At 52.0% G+C, this 14,856-nt stretch overlaps 5 protein-coding genes across 5 annotated transcripts; 2 read left to right on the top strand and 3 right to left on the bottom strand.

The window, feature by feature from the left end:
* Positions 1-488: 488 nt before the first annotated feature.
* On the bottom strand, positions 489-2,319 carry AYO20_10450 (hypothetical protein; the record flags this gene model as incomplete). Its single annotated transcript, XM_022648708.1, has 4 exons — positions 489-1,059; positions 1,114-1,339; positions 1,394-2,070; positions 2,117-2,319. The coding sequence occupies 4 exons, from the start codon at positions 2,317-2,319 to the stop codon at positions 489-491; spliced, it is 1,677 nt and encodes a 558-aa protein (XP_022495286.1).
* A 1,223-nt stretch (positions 2,320-3,542) lies between these two features.
* Positions 3,543-4,385, bottom strand: AYO20_10449 (hypothetical protein; the record flags this gene model as incomplete). Its single annotated transcript, XM_022648707.1, has 2 exons — positions 3,543-4,282; positions 4,340-4,385. The coding sequence occupies 2 exons, from the start codon at positions 4,383-4,385 to the stop codon at positions 3,543-3,545; spliced, it is 786 nt and encodes a 261-aa protein (XP_022495285.1).
* Positions 4,386-6,469: 2,084 nt separating this feature from the next.
* Positions 6,470-7,971, bottom strand: AYO20_10448 (hypothetical protein; the record flags this gene model as incomplete). The annotated part of the gene is made up of 3 exons (XM_022648706.1): positions 6,470-6,575; positions 6,713-7,650; positions 7,702-7,971. The coding sequence occupies 3 exons, from the start codon at positions 7,969-7,971 to the stop codon at positions 6,470-6,472; spliced, it is 1,314 nt and encodes a 437-aa protein (XP_022495284.1).
* Positions 7,972-9,962: 1,991 nt separating this feature from the next.
* Positions 9,963-11,910, top strand: AYO20_10447 (hypothetical protein; the record flags this gene model as incomplete). Its single annotated transcript, XM_022648705.1, has 9 exons — positions 9,963-10,194; positions 10,246-10,407; positions 10,456-10,549; positions 10,612-10,684; positions 10,760-11,136; positions 11,190-11,422; positions 11,475-11,510; positions 11,561-11,625; positions 11,680-11,910. 9 exons carry the CDS (start codon positions 9,963-9,965, stop codon positions 11,908-11,910), a joined length of 1,503 nt encoding a protein of 500 aa, XP_022495283.1.
* Positions 11,911-12,292: 382 nt separating this feature from the next.
* AYO20_10446 (hypothetical protein) lies at positions 12,293-14,665 on the top strand (the record flags this gene model as incomplete). Its single annotated transcript, XM_022648704.1, has 4 exons — positions 12,293-12,426; positions 12,500-13,546; positions 13,607-13,826; positions 14,405-14,665. The coding sequence occupies 4 exons, from the start codon at positions 12,293-12,295 to the stop codon at positions 14,663-14,665; spliced, it is 1,662 nt and encodes a 553-aa protein (XP_022495282.1).
* Positions 14,666-14,856: the final 191 nt, after the last annotated feature.

Raw genomic sequence — 14,856 nt, 5'->3', positions numbered from 1 at the left:
ATCAGTCGGTATCCCCAAACATGTGCAAGGATCAGTTGTGGTGTCGAAAGCCTTTCGCACGAAGCCTTCGCGCGAATGCTCTAGTCCCTGACGAGCTGGGGCATGTCAGCCCCAAGGGGCAGAAGCTTTCAAGCTACTCGGTAACTCTCATCCAATAACATCCAATTGCCAGCTTGCGGATCCTGCAAGGGGCTTAGACTGCATGATTTCTAGCCTTGAAACCAGTCGCTTTGCAGATGAGCGTGGGAGGGGGAAACTCAAAGATGCAGAAACCTTCGACCAGTTGGACCTGTCGAGGGAGGTGCCTCAAGGGAGTATGTTCGCTATTGATCCATGTTGTCCATAGCTCTGGCCCACGATCACGATGGTTGCAGCCAAGTAAAGTGGTAGGCGGCATCAAGTATAGTACGTGGCGTCATGTTGATCAAGCTACTCGTGTACAGCAGCAGTAAGGATGGACAGAGAAATTCCCCCATGTGTCTCTCTCATCAATCCACGTCCCGAGGCTCGTTCTCCTCCCAGAATTTCTTGTAGTCATCCCAGCTCTGCGTGGGGAATTCCTCGGGCCAGGTGAGAGGCGCCAAAGGCGAGCCGGTAGCCTCAAACTGCTTCAGCTTCTCTGCCGTGCGCGCTCGGGTCTTGTTGATACTGTAGACGCTGATCCGGTGTGCTGAATGCGTGACGTGGAGTCCCCAATTCCATGCCGCGCGGACCGTCAGGGGTTGCGTATTCAACGAGCTGTCCCAGCATCGACAGACAATTTCGATCCAGCCTTCCACGTCGCAGGGGAGATCAATCGACCACGTCCTCCACGTCCATTTGCCCTTCTTGGAGAGGTTGGCGTTGGGCACGGCATACCAGCTGAAACCTCCATCGGCCGACAGTTCGACACGCTCTGGCCATCTCCCACCGCCTGAATACGCCCAGCCTTTGCAATGAATCTTGCCATTGTGAATCACCACTTGCTTGGTCCACGGAGACATGATGGCCGAGCTCACGGGCATTTCCTGGATTTGAATGCCGTCCGTTGGTTGTTGGTTGTGCTTGCCCGTCTGCTGGCTATGTCTGGTCAGCTTGGGCGTGGCAAAGAGGGCAATAGTCCAAACCACTTACTTGAAATAGAGATACTCTTTGCTTTGGACTGGTGCGAGGGAAGGATTCTCAATAGCCTTGATCCTGTACACCCATTTCACGCTTCGAGCACCAATATACCCCAGCACCATGATTCTCACCGGATAGCCGTGAATGGCTGGGAGTGGCTCCCCATTCATCTCCCAGCAGAGGAGAACTTCGTCGTATTTGACTTTGGACCATGGGACGCTCACCACGTAGTTCATCACTAATTGATTCGTTAGCTAACATTGCCCTCTGAAGGCCTCACAATCGCACTGACCTTCGTTGTCCTTGAAGTAGGTCTCGGCACCGTAGAGCTCGAGATGTTTGGCTGGTTTGACGAGGCCCCCACAGGCTTCAATGACATCCTTCAGGTTGATCCCGAGATATTTCGCTGTGCCTATGGCCCCCTCGGCCCATGGAGCCTGAGGGACCTCATCTCCCTGGCCTGCATAGAGGGAGATTTGCTCAATCCGTCGGGTCCCCGAGCACTGCATCGTGACAAACTTTTCGATGCGAGGAAATTTCGACTCATCCGTAATGTCGTCAAAGGTGAACGTTCGCAGATTCTTGACTAACCCGTCCAAATCCAGCCTCCACTTGTCTTTGTCGATAAGTGGAATGCCGCCGTGGTTTCGCACAAAGTGAAGCGAATTCGGCGTCACCGCTTTATCCGTCACCAGCCTCTTTGGAGGTTCTCCATTGTACGGGAACTGCAGAAGATGAAGCATTTCAGGATGCTTTTCGCGAAGAACAGTCTTCCAAGAGTCTTCAGGGACATCAGTAAGCTCACCACCGACGGCGTGGTGCCACATTTTCCAGTGTGTGCCTGGGAGCACGGGGTTCGTGTCTGGAATAAGTCCCATTTGAAACTCCGGGTTTGGTGGAAACACCTGGGAGGTCAGGATCTTGTGCGCCTTTTCCTTCTTCTCTGGGTATTTCTCCCATTCCACGTATCTAAGACCGTGTCAATTATTGTCCCCAGTCGAGGGAGGTTACGCACCCTTTCCATCCTTCGAGTTCGCGAGTAAACAGCTCATCACGGTTACCTACGGCATCGATGGCTGCTTGGTCCTTGGTCAACTCCGGCCATGCTCTGGGCTGGATAAACACTGGTTCAGGGCCCGTCTGATCCAGAAACGGCAGCTTAGCTCCAGACAAGCCCTGTTCGATTTTCCATTCATCAGGTCGGTTGCGTATCTCCATCTTGGCCGGTAGTTGAATGAATCGAGAAAGACTGCTTGTGGGCACGGGGTGCCGCAGGCCTTATATCATGCCTCAGGACAAGGTGCAGAAGATTCCCTCTCGATTCACACATCACCCCCTCGCACGCAACAGCCTGAACGACGCGCCCAAGCCGTTTCGAACAGCTCTGCAGAAGCCCAGCTTACGTCTGGGTGGTGTGATACCCACAAGCACTTCATAGCAAAGTTCCCGTAACCTGGCTGAAGCTTTAACCCCTCCAATACTGAAAAGTACGCGAGCTCCCAACAGGTATAGTTCCTTTCGTCATGGTGAAAAGGAGTCGCAGATTCGGGCGAGAGATACTCCAGTTGGTGAGGGTCGTCGAGATTTGTCAGTAAGACTAGAGGGTTTCGTCTTGTGTGGAACATTGATTGGATATCCAGTGACTAGCACATTCACTCATGGGAGGTGGATTTCCGCGAAAAAGCATCGTGATGCATCAAGATCAGCCAGTGGAATGGGCCACACTAAAGACCTACCTTTGACCACGCTGGGACAGGGCGAGAGCCGTCGTTGAGAAACAAAGCATGAAGAAATTTTGCTTCGCGCGAGCCAGCAGATGGTGCGAGCTTTGGTGCGAGGCAAGAGGAGACCCGCTGCTCAGCTTGGTCTGGGGTTGTCAGACGTCAGATGGGCGACATGAGACCTCGTATTGGCCACTTTTGGGTTACTCGTCGAGATGAGATACGAAGTTCACTTCTGCCAGCGCCAGTCGACACGAGTGGTCGACAACCTGGAACGGAGAGAAAAAGGTAAAGAGGGTCTCTGGGAGATGGGAGAAAGGAGATGCCGGGCAGTGGGGAAGGACTTTGTCGAAATGTATTAGGAGAAGCGGGGAGGGAAGCATCAGCCATGAACCACCTCGTACTTGGGAATTGGACAGGTCGCAGATGAAGGATAGAAGCGGAAACTCGTTGGAAAAGGTGCGTCTTTGGAAAGGGGGAGCGAGGCTCCCTATATAGTATTTCTTCCGCTGATGCCAAGCTGCCAAGCCTCGCTAGACTTGCACAAGTAGCGGTTAATAAGAGGGAATGCACACTATTCCATATTTGGTATCTCTTAGCGTGTCCTTCGGGTCATCATCATTTCTATTCTGGTGTTTTTACAGCGACAAGGCACTTTGGTAGATACCGAGGTCCTCCATACAATACAAAACTGTAGATCTATAAGGTCACTTTGTTCCCTCATCTGTGAGCAACTTGATCCTCGGAATTGCCTGCCTCCTTGATGCCCTCTTCCTCCGCCTGCTGACGTCGAAGCACCACGCCCTTATCCCAGCCGAGCCGATACGCAGACATCTTGTTCTTCTTCACCCAGTGGTGTCGGTATCCATCCCACCCGATCAGGAAGAACCAAATCCCTCCCAAGACTCCCATGATCACAAAGTTTCGTACCAGAGAGTGAGTGGCGACTAACGAGATGGGCACCAGCTGGAAACCCAAGCCGGAATTGATCCAGCCTAGACAGATTGCGATGCGGCCGAGCCACCGGTGGATGTAGGCGAACATGCTCTTCTTGCCTGTCTTCTTGAAATAACGATGCTGCAACAGCCCCAGTGCGGGCTGAAAGAGGATCAGCGCCGATGTCGCGAGGAGCCCAATCACGACGTGGGCCTTGGTAGAGGTGCTGCTGGAGAAATAGTTCAGATCAACATCTGCAATGTCGATACCCAGCCCCATTGCGCCAATCATTACCGCCAATCCCAGGATCTGAATCGGCGCGTGGATGAACTTGACCACGCGAACACCTCGCAGTGGGAGATGAAGGGAAATGGCACCCAGCGGGAACAGGACGATGAAGGCGATGGACATCATGCAGGCGTGGGCATTTCGTTTGCGGATAAAGATCTTGTAGCCGTCCTCGTAGAACGCTCTCTTTTGGAGAGAGGAATCTTGTTCAGACTCTGTCGCCGTTGCTGCTGCCACTGATAGGATCCATTGTTAGCCACAGTGCGGACGATCGGTTTTAGAGGACAACTTACTCGCAGAAGCGGCAAAAATCATTGCTCCTAGAAGCTTGGACTTCATATTGGGCCGTAGGAGAGGAAATCAAAGATAGTGTGCTCAGTGATGCCGAGAGGGTGAAGGTTGTGTATTCTGCAGGCACTTAGACCATAAACATCGACGTGGTCTCTTATAGCAGGCGGGTTGTGTTCTTTATAGCAAAGCCTCTTGTTCGAGGATACTAGAACATGCTCTCCCAGGCGTCCTCTAGATATGTATATGGCGCATTGCGTGGCATGAGCGGGTTGAGCCTCCTATGATGGATCGACGAAGTTCAGAGACCAAGCCAGATCCTGGAAAGTCATCGGCGACTTTCCGACTTGTTGACTTGTTTCGTCCTCGTCGCAGGACTAATCTGACGGCTCATTGACCGACAGGGGAACATGGGGAGTTGATCGGGTTGATGTGGTTGGCCAGACTCCTTGCCACGAGAGCTAAATATAGAATCTGGGCTAGCCTTTGCCGTCATTCGACTGGTTCGTCTTCCAAACAGGTAAAGCGTACGACAACCACCCATATTCTTCTCATTGTTGATGACACTTTTCTCGTGTGTGTGCTTGGTAAAGCTTTTTTATGATCACGGAGGCGAAGACCTTGAAGGTGTGCAACCTCTGACTCAGCGCCTGTGCAGCCGGCAATCAGGCTGTTGCTAAAAGATCCTGTTGCTCTATCCAGTGTGCACAACGGAAGGTAGATGTATCGCCCCCAAGCTCTGCGGCCACAGCGTGCAAAGGTGCCGGGTTCCGCGGATTCATTACATCGGGCAACTACTTGTACAATTGGTAGTTGGTAATTGGTGCAGACTAGTGGCCAAATGCCGGGAATAGTGTAGCACTCCATGGCGCGCAGATATGGGTTGCTTTTGTTGTGGTGCACAGGGGAGGCGGCTTTAAAGCGGGATGTCTGCCTTTGGTCATGGCTCACATGGCAGATCGAGTCATTGCAGTATCTCTTTTTAGATCTTAGAGGAGGCAATTCGGTTGACGTAGTCGTCATAGCACGCCGACGTGAGGTGAGGGTGGCAATGATACAATGTTGGTCCCCGGGTATCAGTCCAGGAGAGATTGAGAATCGGAGACTCTCCTGGTATGCCTGTGGGTCTGTCCAGTTGCGCTTGGGTAGGAGTCCCAAAGAGACGCGTAACAACTATCCCACTTACAGCAAGTGCCCAATAGCTTCAGCTGTGGTTTGCCCCGTGTCAACACGCTCTGTCGAAGGATGCCGTACTCCCTGGAATTTTCTGCGAGCACATATATGCCCCATGTCGATCTTCAAGGAAAGAAGCTCTCATCCTTCCTCAGTTGAACTTCCAGGGGGGCTTAACGTCCCGTGATTGCATGTCGACAGGGATGGGCATTACTGACCACGTCCAGATATGCCCGAGGATGGCTGCGCGATCTTGCGGGTACGACGTACGGAGCTGGATTTGCGACCTGCCATGTAAACCATTGCATACAATCCTTCCTACCTCTTCCGCATGTTAGCTATCGAAATCCGTTTTGTCCAGTCTGGCCTGTCGAGCATCGAGACGCAAGCGATACAACAGAGCGATCATGTCAACGAGAACCATTGAGGACACGGGCGGGAATGTGTTGAGGTGGATTTGCCACTAAGACCGGGGAGGGATTAATGATCGAACGCGACGACTTTATGTCCAGTGAGATATTCCGTGCCTATCTCTTCTAACGACGGATGTGTGGCCCTGATGTGGAGGCGTTAAATAGAATTCCCTCTATCTATACCTCGACTCACTGCATTATCCAAGTTGCACAGTCACTTTTCAAAACCAGGGAACGGGACCCTATCATCGTCCAACGAGTCTGCGTCAAGGAAGCGGCGAAGGCGTATGATACCTAGCTCGAACCTTTACCATGGAATCTAGTGTCTCGTCAGATCGAAGGCTTTGCACCGACCGCATGGCGGGATCACTGTCTGAGGCTGGTGCAAGGAGGCATCGGATTCAATCCATGCAGAGAATTCGAGCTGGTTTGCAACATGCAGCTTCGACTCGGCCGGTTCGGACGCACCTTTGCATGTTCATTGTCATGACCGAGCTGTTCGATATCGATCAACGGTGATGACACCCTTGCGCCCCGATTCCGACGAAGTTACTTTCTATGCTGAGTCCCGAGATTGTTCAGCTTGTCGGCAAACGCCTCCTCCAGTCGATGTTTGTACGCTGTCTCGTCGTCGATCTTTGCCTTATCACAGCGGCTGCATTTACACTCCAGTAGCGAGCCACTACTTGATCGAAGACCTTCGTGGTGCAATGCTCAGGGCAGAACATCCGCTGTAGATGGTCGTTGAATAGTCGAAAGAGTCCTTTTGGACTATTTACTGCATGGACGTACCAGAAGCTCCCCGTCTCCCAACCCTTTCTCATTATCGGCGTTTGGAACAAGTTCGTCCCCAGGATTCGTCTCTCCTCTTGCTCGAAGGCGTCCAGATATTCCGTCGCCAATCGGCGAAAAGTGTCCAGGTGTTCTCCGGTCAGTTCATCCACAGCTAGCCCCGAAAGCCAATACGGCAGGGACTGGAATTCAATGGGGAGAGAGCAAGCCCACTCTAGGTCAATCAGAGAAGTAATGTGCCAATCCTTGTCCACGAAAATATTACTTTGGTGAAGATCGGTAAGAGTAAAGACGAAAGGGCCGTGTCGATACGTTGGATCCAAGAAATGATGAATGATGGCACGCATCATCGTTAGAGCGGCAAGTTGCTGCTCGCCATCGTCATGATGATGAATTGAATTCGGTTGGTGGTGAATCCGATGATCGTGACACGCCAAGAGGTCCAAAACATAAGGCTCGACAGCTGTGTAGGTAGAATTCCGATCAAGAGGAGTAGGAATGCCTTCATTTTCCAAGGTCTGCAGGCGTAGTGTTAGGGGACGGTTGGTCAGGGTGAGATGGCCGCTGTCGTTAAAGGACAAAGAGCCGATGCGAGGGAGACGAGCTTTGTTCAATGACAGGGTGAGATGGCCGCTGTCGTTAAAGGACAAAGAGCCGATGCGAGGGAGACGAGCTTTGTTCAATGACAGGGTAATCCGGGCTATATCATGAAACAGGTTTGAGCGACGAACCGCGTCGTGGCGGAAGGAATCCCACGAGATCGAGAGCATTTCTCCCTCGATAACCCGACCGATGATGATATATCCAGTCTTCAGGATATCTAGACGCCGCCGGCGGATGTATCGACTTGGTGTAGCTGTATCAAGCCACAAAAACAAGGTCCGCTTGACGTACGACAGGAGTCGAGTGAAGCGCGGAACATTTTCGGGTGCAGTGAACTAATAACGGTGTCAGCTTCAATCCGTGCACGTCGTAACGGGGAGACATACCGTTTGACCGTCCGGAAACCCAAATCCATAGAGCGCAGGGATTGGGATATCCGGACAATTTTGTTGAATCCAGATGTAGGAAGCAACCTCACACCGAAGCTTCTCCTCGACATTGCCGGGAGAGTTTCTCTCCCCAACTTTGTACGGCAACGGTATCCTGACATAGACATCATCTTTCTTAGAGGCCGGACTGAAATACACGGGGATGCAGACGTTCCGAAATCCACGTTTCTTCACTATCTCGTCGGGTTCATCTTGGTAAGGCCGCATGGTCGTCCATATTGCATAGATAGTTGAACCAAGCGAGAAGAGTTCGTTTTGAATGGATGGATTCTCGTAAGTATCGTCCCAACGTTGAGATCGGTATTCGTAACCAGCTGTTGTCGGCTTTCCGTGAATTGAGGAGCCTCCAAAGTCGCATAACTTGATCTCGTCGCATTTGAGAAGAATGTTGTGACAGCCGATATCTCCTTGTACAATGTTTTTTGGTGTAAAAATGCCACGCCCTCTGCGACTTGACAAGACCACTTAAGAGCCTGATGATACGACGGGGTCTTCTCCTGCTTATGAAGCTCTAGGAGATGCTTCCGGAGCGGTTCACCGAACCTCTCTAGAATAATTCCTCGTTGGACCGAGGAGATATATCGACATATTCGGGGATGAGACCCTAGATGCTGGTATACGGATCTCTCGATCTGGAGGTCTTCAAGGCTTTCGTCGGTCGCGTACTTGTTGTCATATGTAGGAGCGATTTTTACGACAGTGTGCTCGTCGAGAGAGTATACAATGCCTGAGACTCCAATCCCAAGCCACTCAAGTCGGTCGGTCGGAAGAACTGATAAGGAAGAGTCATCTTACATAGTACAGCAATCGCAAAAAGCCTGCAATCATAGGGTCATAGTGTAACAGTCAACGCAGATGGAGATGATCTGGTTATCCAAAAAAGAAAAGAAAAGAATTCAAGAGGGTTAAAATCGGTTGCCATTGTTACAGGCTCTGGCCACCTGGGCACGAATCCACTCCCCCGGCCCCAAGACTCATCCCGCTGATCCTAGTCCGTGTGGCGTCAGACCATGCCAAACCTGCTCTAGTTCCGAATCTCTGATAATTACGCATTAGACCTGAAAGTGTAGTTATCGAAGGGCGGTGCATTTACTCGAGGTTGATATGCGATGAAGGTCGCCATGGCTGAAAAGCGAATAAATACGAGCAGACCGGTCGACAGTGGTTCAGAAAGATCATGAAGGACAGGAAGAATGTGTGCAGCCTCGGCTTGTGGAGCTGCGCCAAAAACCAGACTTAATTTCCTCCTTCTTTCTCCCTTTCGCGGTTCTATTCCCACACTGGTAATAATGTGTTGTCCTTTTCTACCATATGCAGGGTGCTCTCTATCTTCCTATAGAGAGAATGCTAACAATAAGACCGAAAACGCTGGTTGCAGAATGTCTCTCTTAGTGCCCAGCCTCGATGGACCAGTCAATACCAGCACAAGCGCCCTACTCCTACGTACCTCACCTTCTCGAGCCGAAACTGAAACCCCAATGTGTCATTCCGCTTATGCACGGTGACCAACATCATTGTCTCCAGTTGTTCGTCAGTCAATATTATTGTTGAGGGGGTTAACATCTCCACGAGAAATAGAGCTACCACCCACCCAGACCTCAAAGGCTCAGGCTCAAACATCCGTGTTATCAGGAAGACTGTAGAGTGCGAACGGCGCCTCCTGCCATAAAGAGGAATAGCCCTTGATGCGGCCGCGCGACTGACTCTATACATGTCCCAAGAAGCATATCCCAATGTCGCTCATCTCCGGCGTCACTCGCGGCGATAAATGGCAGGTGATAAAGGATTTGGATATGCCGGGATGCATGGGAAGCGCTGTGGCATTTCATATCTTGATCCCTTGTTATCTTGATCTCCGCACTTGCAGATCCTGAGGAGAGTGACAAGGGGATCGACGGCGATGCCCACCCATGCCGCCTCGGTCAGGTTCCACCGCCGTTGACTCTACTGATTGACCTATTCTTACAATGGCAGGTCGAGAACTATTGTGTCGGCATGTCGCGTGCAGATTTCCAAGGTGATTGGCTGCATCTCTGGATTTTCGAGATAATCCCCCATGATGGGCAGCTGCGAGTCTGTCGGCATATGGCCGAACATAGCTCATATACGCGGAGCTAGATATATCTTGGAGGTGAGATGTGCTTCGGTGTCACTATGCCTTCGCATCAGAAGCACTTCCTCTCTGGTCAATCCACGACATGAAGGACGACATCGAAACGCACCAGACCAGAGTGACCTCTGTCGAGAGCATCGACGAGAAACTCGTCGACTACAGAGATGTGGACGCCGCCCTTGGGTTCCTGCGGGCCAATGCCCAAGCTGGACAGGTGATTGATATTGATGAGAAGAAGCTCATGCGAAAGGTCGATTGGATGATCATGCCGTTGATGTTTGCCTGTTACTATTTGCAATACACCGACAAGACTTTGCGTGTGTTTATGTGTGGCGAAACTAGTTTAACGGTTGCTAACAATGATATAGTCTCCTATGCTGCGATCATGGGGGTCATTGAGGACACCCATATGCCGTCAAACGGGTTCTCGAATTTGGCAATCGCCTTCTATGTGGCTTTTTTGTTCTGCGAGCCATTCCAGTCCTTCCTCATTCAGAAGTTCCCGACTGCGAAGTACTTGGGCTGCAATGGTAAGTAGCAGATTGGTGACTTTATGATGAAGTGGACTAATGATGCAGTGATTCTATGGGGCATCGTGGTTTCCCTGAACTGCGTCTGCCACAATTTCGCCTCCATCGTCGCCCTTCGAGTCTTGCTCGGGGTGTTCGAGTCGTGTGTCGCTCCCAGGCAAGTGTCGTCCCAACCTGTGCCCAAAATGCGTCTGACGGTTGCAGCCTGGTCATCCTCACAGCCATGTGGTACAAACGGCATGAACAAGTTTCACGGATGGGGATCTGGTATCAAGGGGTTCGTGCTGTTCTCTTTCAGAGACCTCCTGTTGTCACTGACTGGGTATGGATGCAGCTAACAGATGTGTTCTAGACATCGGTAGCGCCGGCCGTGTCTTCTCTGGCCTCATATGGCTTCCTCCACTACACCAACTCCCATCCACATCTCCATTTCAAGTCGTGGCAAATATTGTTCCTGGTCTTCGGGATCATCACAATTGCCATCGGCATCTTGGTTGTGCTCTTCCTCCCCGACAACCCTATGAAAAGCCGGTTGTCGGCGGAAGAGAAGATCTACATTATCGAGCGAGTTCGAGAGAATCAGACGGGGATTGAAAACAAGAGATTGAAGACCAAGCAAGTCAAGGAGGTGCTCACCGATTACAGAACCTGGCTGTTGAGCTTGGTTGTCATCACGACCAATGTGCCCAACGGTGCCGTCAGCTCTTTCTCGAGCATCATTATCGAGAAGTACGTGACAACGGATCCATGTGCGCTTGTGCTTGCTAACGTCTTCCCCAAAGCTTTGGTTATGATGAATACACAACACTGCTTCTCAACCTTCCAGGATGCGCGGTTGCCTTTGTGTCGGTCGGTTTCGGAACATGGTGGGCGGGCAAATACAATGGCAGGGGTATCGCCATCATCGTCCTCACCATTCCGACCTTACTTGGAGGAGCTTTGATGGCGTGGCTGCCTCCTGAGAATAAGGGAGGCTTGCTAGCCGGCAATTTCATGACCAACACCGTTGGCGCGAGTAAGTTTGGAGTCGACGGAAACATTTCATGACTGCTGCTAACCACTATTAGCCCTTCCGCTGTTGTATAGCTGGATCACGTCGAACTGTAAGTCTTCTTGATATGCCAAGTCGGGGTGCGTTGCTGACACCTCGTAGATGCCGGACACACGAAGAAGATCACCATGAACGCGCTTGTCCTGATGAGCTTCTGTGTGGGCAATGTACGTCTTGATCAGGCGTTTGCTATAATGAATGAACTGACGCTGTGTGTCCAGATCATTGGGCCCGAGACCTTCCAAGCCAAAGATGCACCCCAATACATCCCGGCCAAGCTTACCATTGTGGTGATTCTCGCCGTGGCCATTGCACTGGCGATCACGCTGGATTTGCTTTATGCATGGGAGAACAAGAAGAGGGACCGCGAAGAACCACAAGACCTGCCACCGGACCACGAGTTCCTTGATATGACAGACAAAGAGAACAGGAACTTCAGATATCTGTTGTGATTCTTCTTGTGTCTTGGACAGGGACCAGAGAGGGCGAGAGGGCAGCGTAGACGCATGGCACAGGCGGTCAATATCGGAGGGACAACACATAGTCATGACCATAGAGACATTGTTTCCGATTTGGAAATCTAGATAGAAATGTGACATTCGTTCAGCATGACTACAGAGACATTGGAGGAGAATCAGTTCAGTCCTTGTACGTCTGTTTGTTCCTGGTCTACTCGTGCCGTCAACACCCGCTGCAGCCCCGAATTCGATCAACCGAGGCGGACAATTGGCGGACAACGAGGCGCACATTTGATCGACGGCAGGGGAAAAAAAGAACCCATCACCATCTAACATTTCTCCTTTCTGCTATCATTTGTCCTGATGCCATCCAAAGATGGAGCCTAGTGACGACGGCGCCGGTGCTCATCCTCCTCGTCATCTTGTTCGCGCCTTTTTGTCATGCGGATTCTGTCGCAAGAGGAAGCGGAAATGCGACAGGTCTCTACCCGAATGTTCGTTCTGTCGAAGGTGAGTCTGTGCTTGTGTCTACCTTGGTTAGCCAACCAAGCAGACTCCACCATATACTGATCATCGTCTACAGACACCGACGGAAATGCATCTATCCCCAGCGCAGAGTCGCGACCCCTAGAGCGGAGGAGGAGGGGGAGGAGGGCGAGGAGGTGTCTCTCTCCACGGGAAAAAGAATCGAGCCTCAACTGTCAGAAGTAGTGGTCGTCTACTTTCTGGACCACGACATCTTCAAATGCGGCCAGATGGTGGTCCCAGAGGTGCAGTCGGCCGTGCCTCGAAACGTATCAGCCCTTTTGGGAGATGCTGCCACACTTCAACACGACGGCGCAGAATACTTTCGGACCGTCCACTGTTGGTGGTCTATCATTTCCCAGCATTCATTCTACAACCGCCTCGTGAACCCATTGGTGCCACGACAAGGGGATGTCGCCCTGCTCTTGCTTTGCATGAAACTGATCATCTGGAGACCGTCGGAGGAACAACAAGACCCTCGGACACCGCTGTATCTTGGTGCAAAGCACTACGCAACCGAGATCGAGGTGGCGGGAGCCTTCAGTATCCGTGGCCTACAGGCAGCCGTGCTGATTGCGATCTATGAATTCGCTCACGGGATCTACCCATCTGCGTTCCTGTCCATCGCCTCCTGCGCCAGATCCGGGAGGGCTTTGAATATCCACCTGACTTTGACAGAGATTCCCGCGGACTGTGTCGATGGTTTCCAGTCGGAGGAGAAGAGACGGTTGTGGTGGGCAATCCTGATCCTCGATCGCTTCGCAAACATCAGCTGTCCGGGCAGACGCAACTTTGAGACCGACGATCCCAGCCCAGACGATCTTCTACCTGTCGATGATGCGGCGTGGGATGCAGGCATGGTCACTGCCCACGACAGGATGACCATCTCGTGCCCGTCGACGGAAAGGATGGGCCGATTCGCCAAGTTGGCCCAGGCAACACATCTCCTTTGTCGTGTGCTCCAGCACGTGGGCGACGACTCGATGGAAGCCGAGTTTCGAGAGACCCAGGAGCGGCAGCTGGAGAAGGCGATTCAGATGTCGATTCGGATGGTGAGCGGCGTCCTCAAAGGTCCCGCGGGTGCGCATGCACAGATTTGTTACAGGTAAGTGTCATTTCCTCACTCTCGAAAGGCCAGATTAGAGTCGGGCTCATCTGGGCAAAGTTCCCTGTTCGTCCTGTACGACGACGCCCTGCGCACCGAGCCATCCACGCCCGCCGAACTCAGACGTCGTGATCATGCGCGGGACCTGCTCGAACGAGTCTCGAAGACGTGCTCAACTTCGTCGGCGCACTTTCTCCAGGGAAACGCACTCCCTGTCGACATGGTCACTCCGTTCGTGCTGCATTGGAAGTACCGAGCCGCGGCGTTTTACGTGCGAATGGTCAGGGAGAGATCCAACAGCGACCACGCAAGGAGCCTGGAGACCCTTAAGATGGGACTGAGGCGGCTTGATACGAGGTGGAAAATTGCAGGTACTTATAAACATACCTGAGCGGCTTCTCGCCCAGCATCTTTTCCTTTGACTCACCGAGTAACGAATGATGATCTGCAGGGACTTATTTACGGATGCTGGAAGCCAGGGAAGTCATGCTTAGCATCTAGCGGAATGGAGACTCGACGTCCGCCTCATTGTCCGTCTCTCCGCCATCTGTCCACCATTTGCCGCTCAGTCCGCCGTCCGCCCCCAGATTCCGCCTTGTCCACTCACCACCAGGTTACCATATCGCCGCGTTTTTCATCGATCATTCGATCTAGGGCTTGGATCTCGTCGCGCTTGTGAGATTTAGCTTTGTTATTTGGCGAAACAGGTGGTCAAAGTACAGAATCCTCGAGAATGCCACCAATGGCTCTTCCAAATCAAGTCCCAAGCTAGACGGGGATGGGAAGCGAGATGCAAGGACGTCGACGACTGAATACACCTCTTTTGGACCCGCTTTGATCTGTAATGATCTGAAACAGTCGTTGGGCTTGGAGGATCCCCATCAAGCACATACTGCAGCGCTGTTCTGCGTCTATATAATGGAATGCTCGACCGCCCGACTGGTTTTGCTGTCACGGTATTCATCCGAATCTATTCAATCATCCTTAACACAGAACGCCAAACCCTACAACAACAACAGTACCAAACCAGGATCTCACACCAACATGCCCATCTACAGCGTAAGTCAAGTCACCTTCTCTCCTTCTGACCAAGAACTTCCCCTCAATACCCCGGGGTGACCTCTCACACACACACACACACACACACACACACACACACACACACACACACACACATCTACCCAAACCATATCTTCCCACTCCACACCACAGACAAAACACCCGTACCCCCTCACCCAGGAGCAAAACGCCGCGCTAGCGCAAAAAACCACCGTTATACACAGACCCGAGTACCTGACCCCCTCGCTGTT

Source organism: Fonsecaea nubica (genome assembly GCF_001646965.1).
Source record: "Fonsecaea nubica strain CBS 269.64 chromosome Unknown Scaff112, whole genome shotgun sequence".
Classification (NCBI taxonomy): Eukaryota; Fungi; Ascomycota; class Eurotiomycetes; order Chaetothyriales; family Herpotrichiellaceae; genus Fonsecaea; species Fonsecaea nubica.
This window is presented reverse-complemented; position numbering and strand designations above follow the sequence as displayed.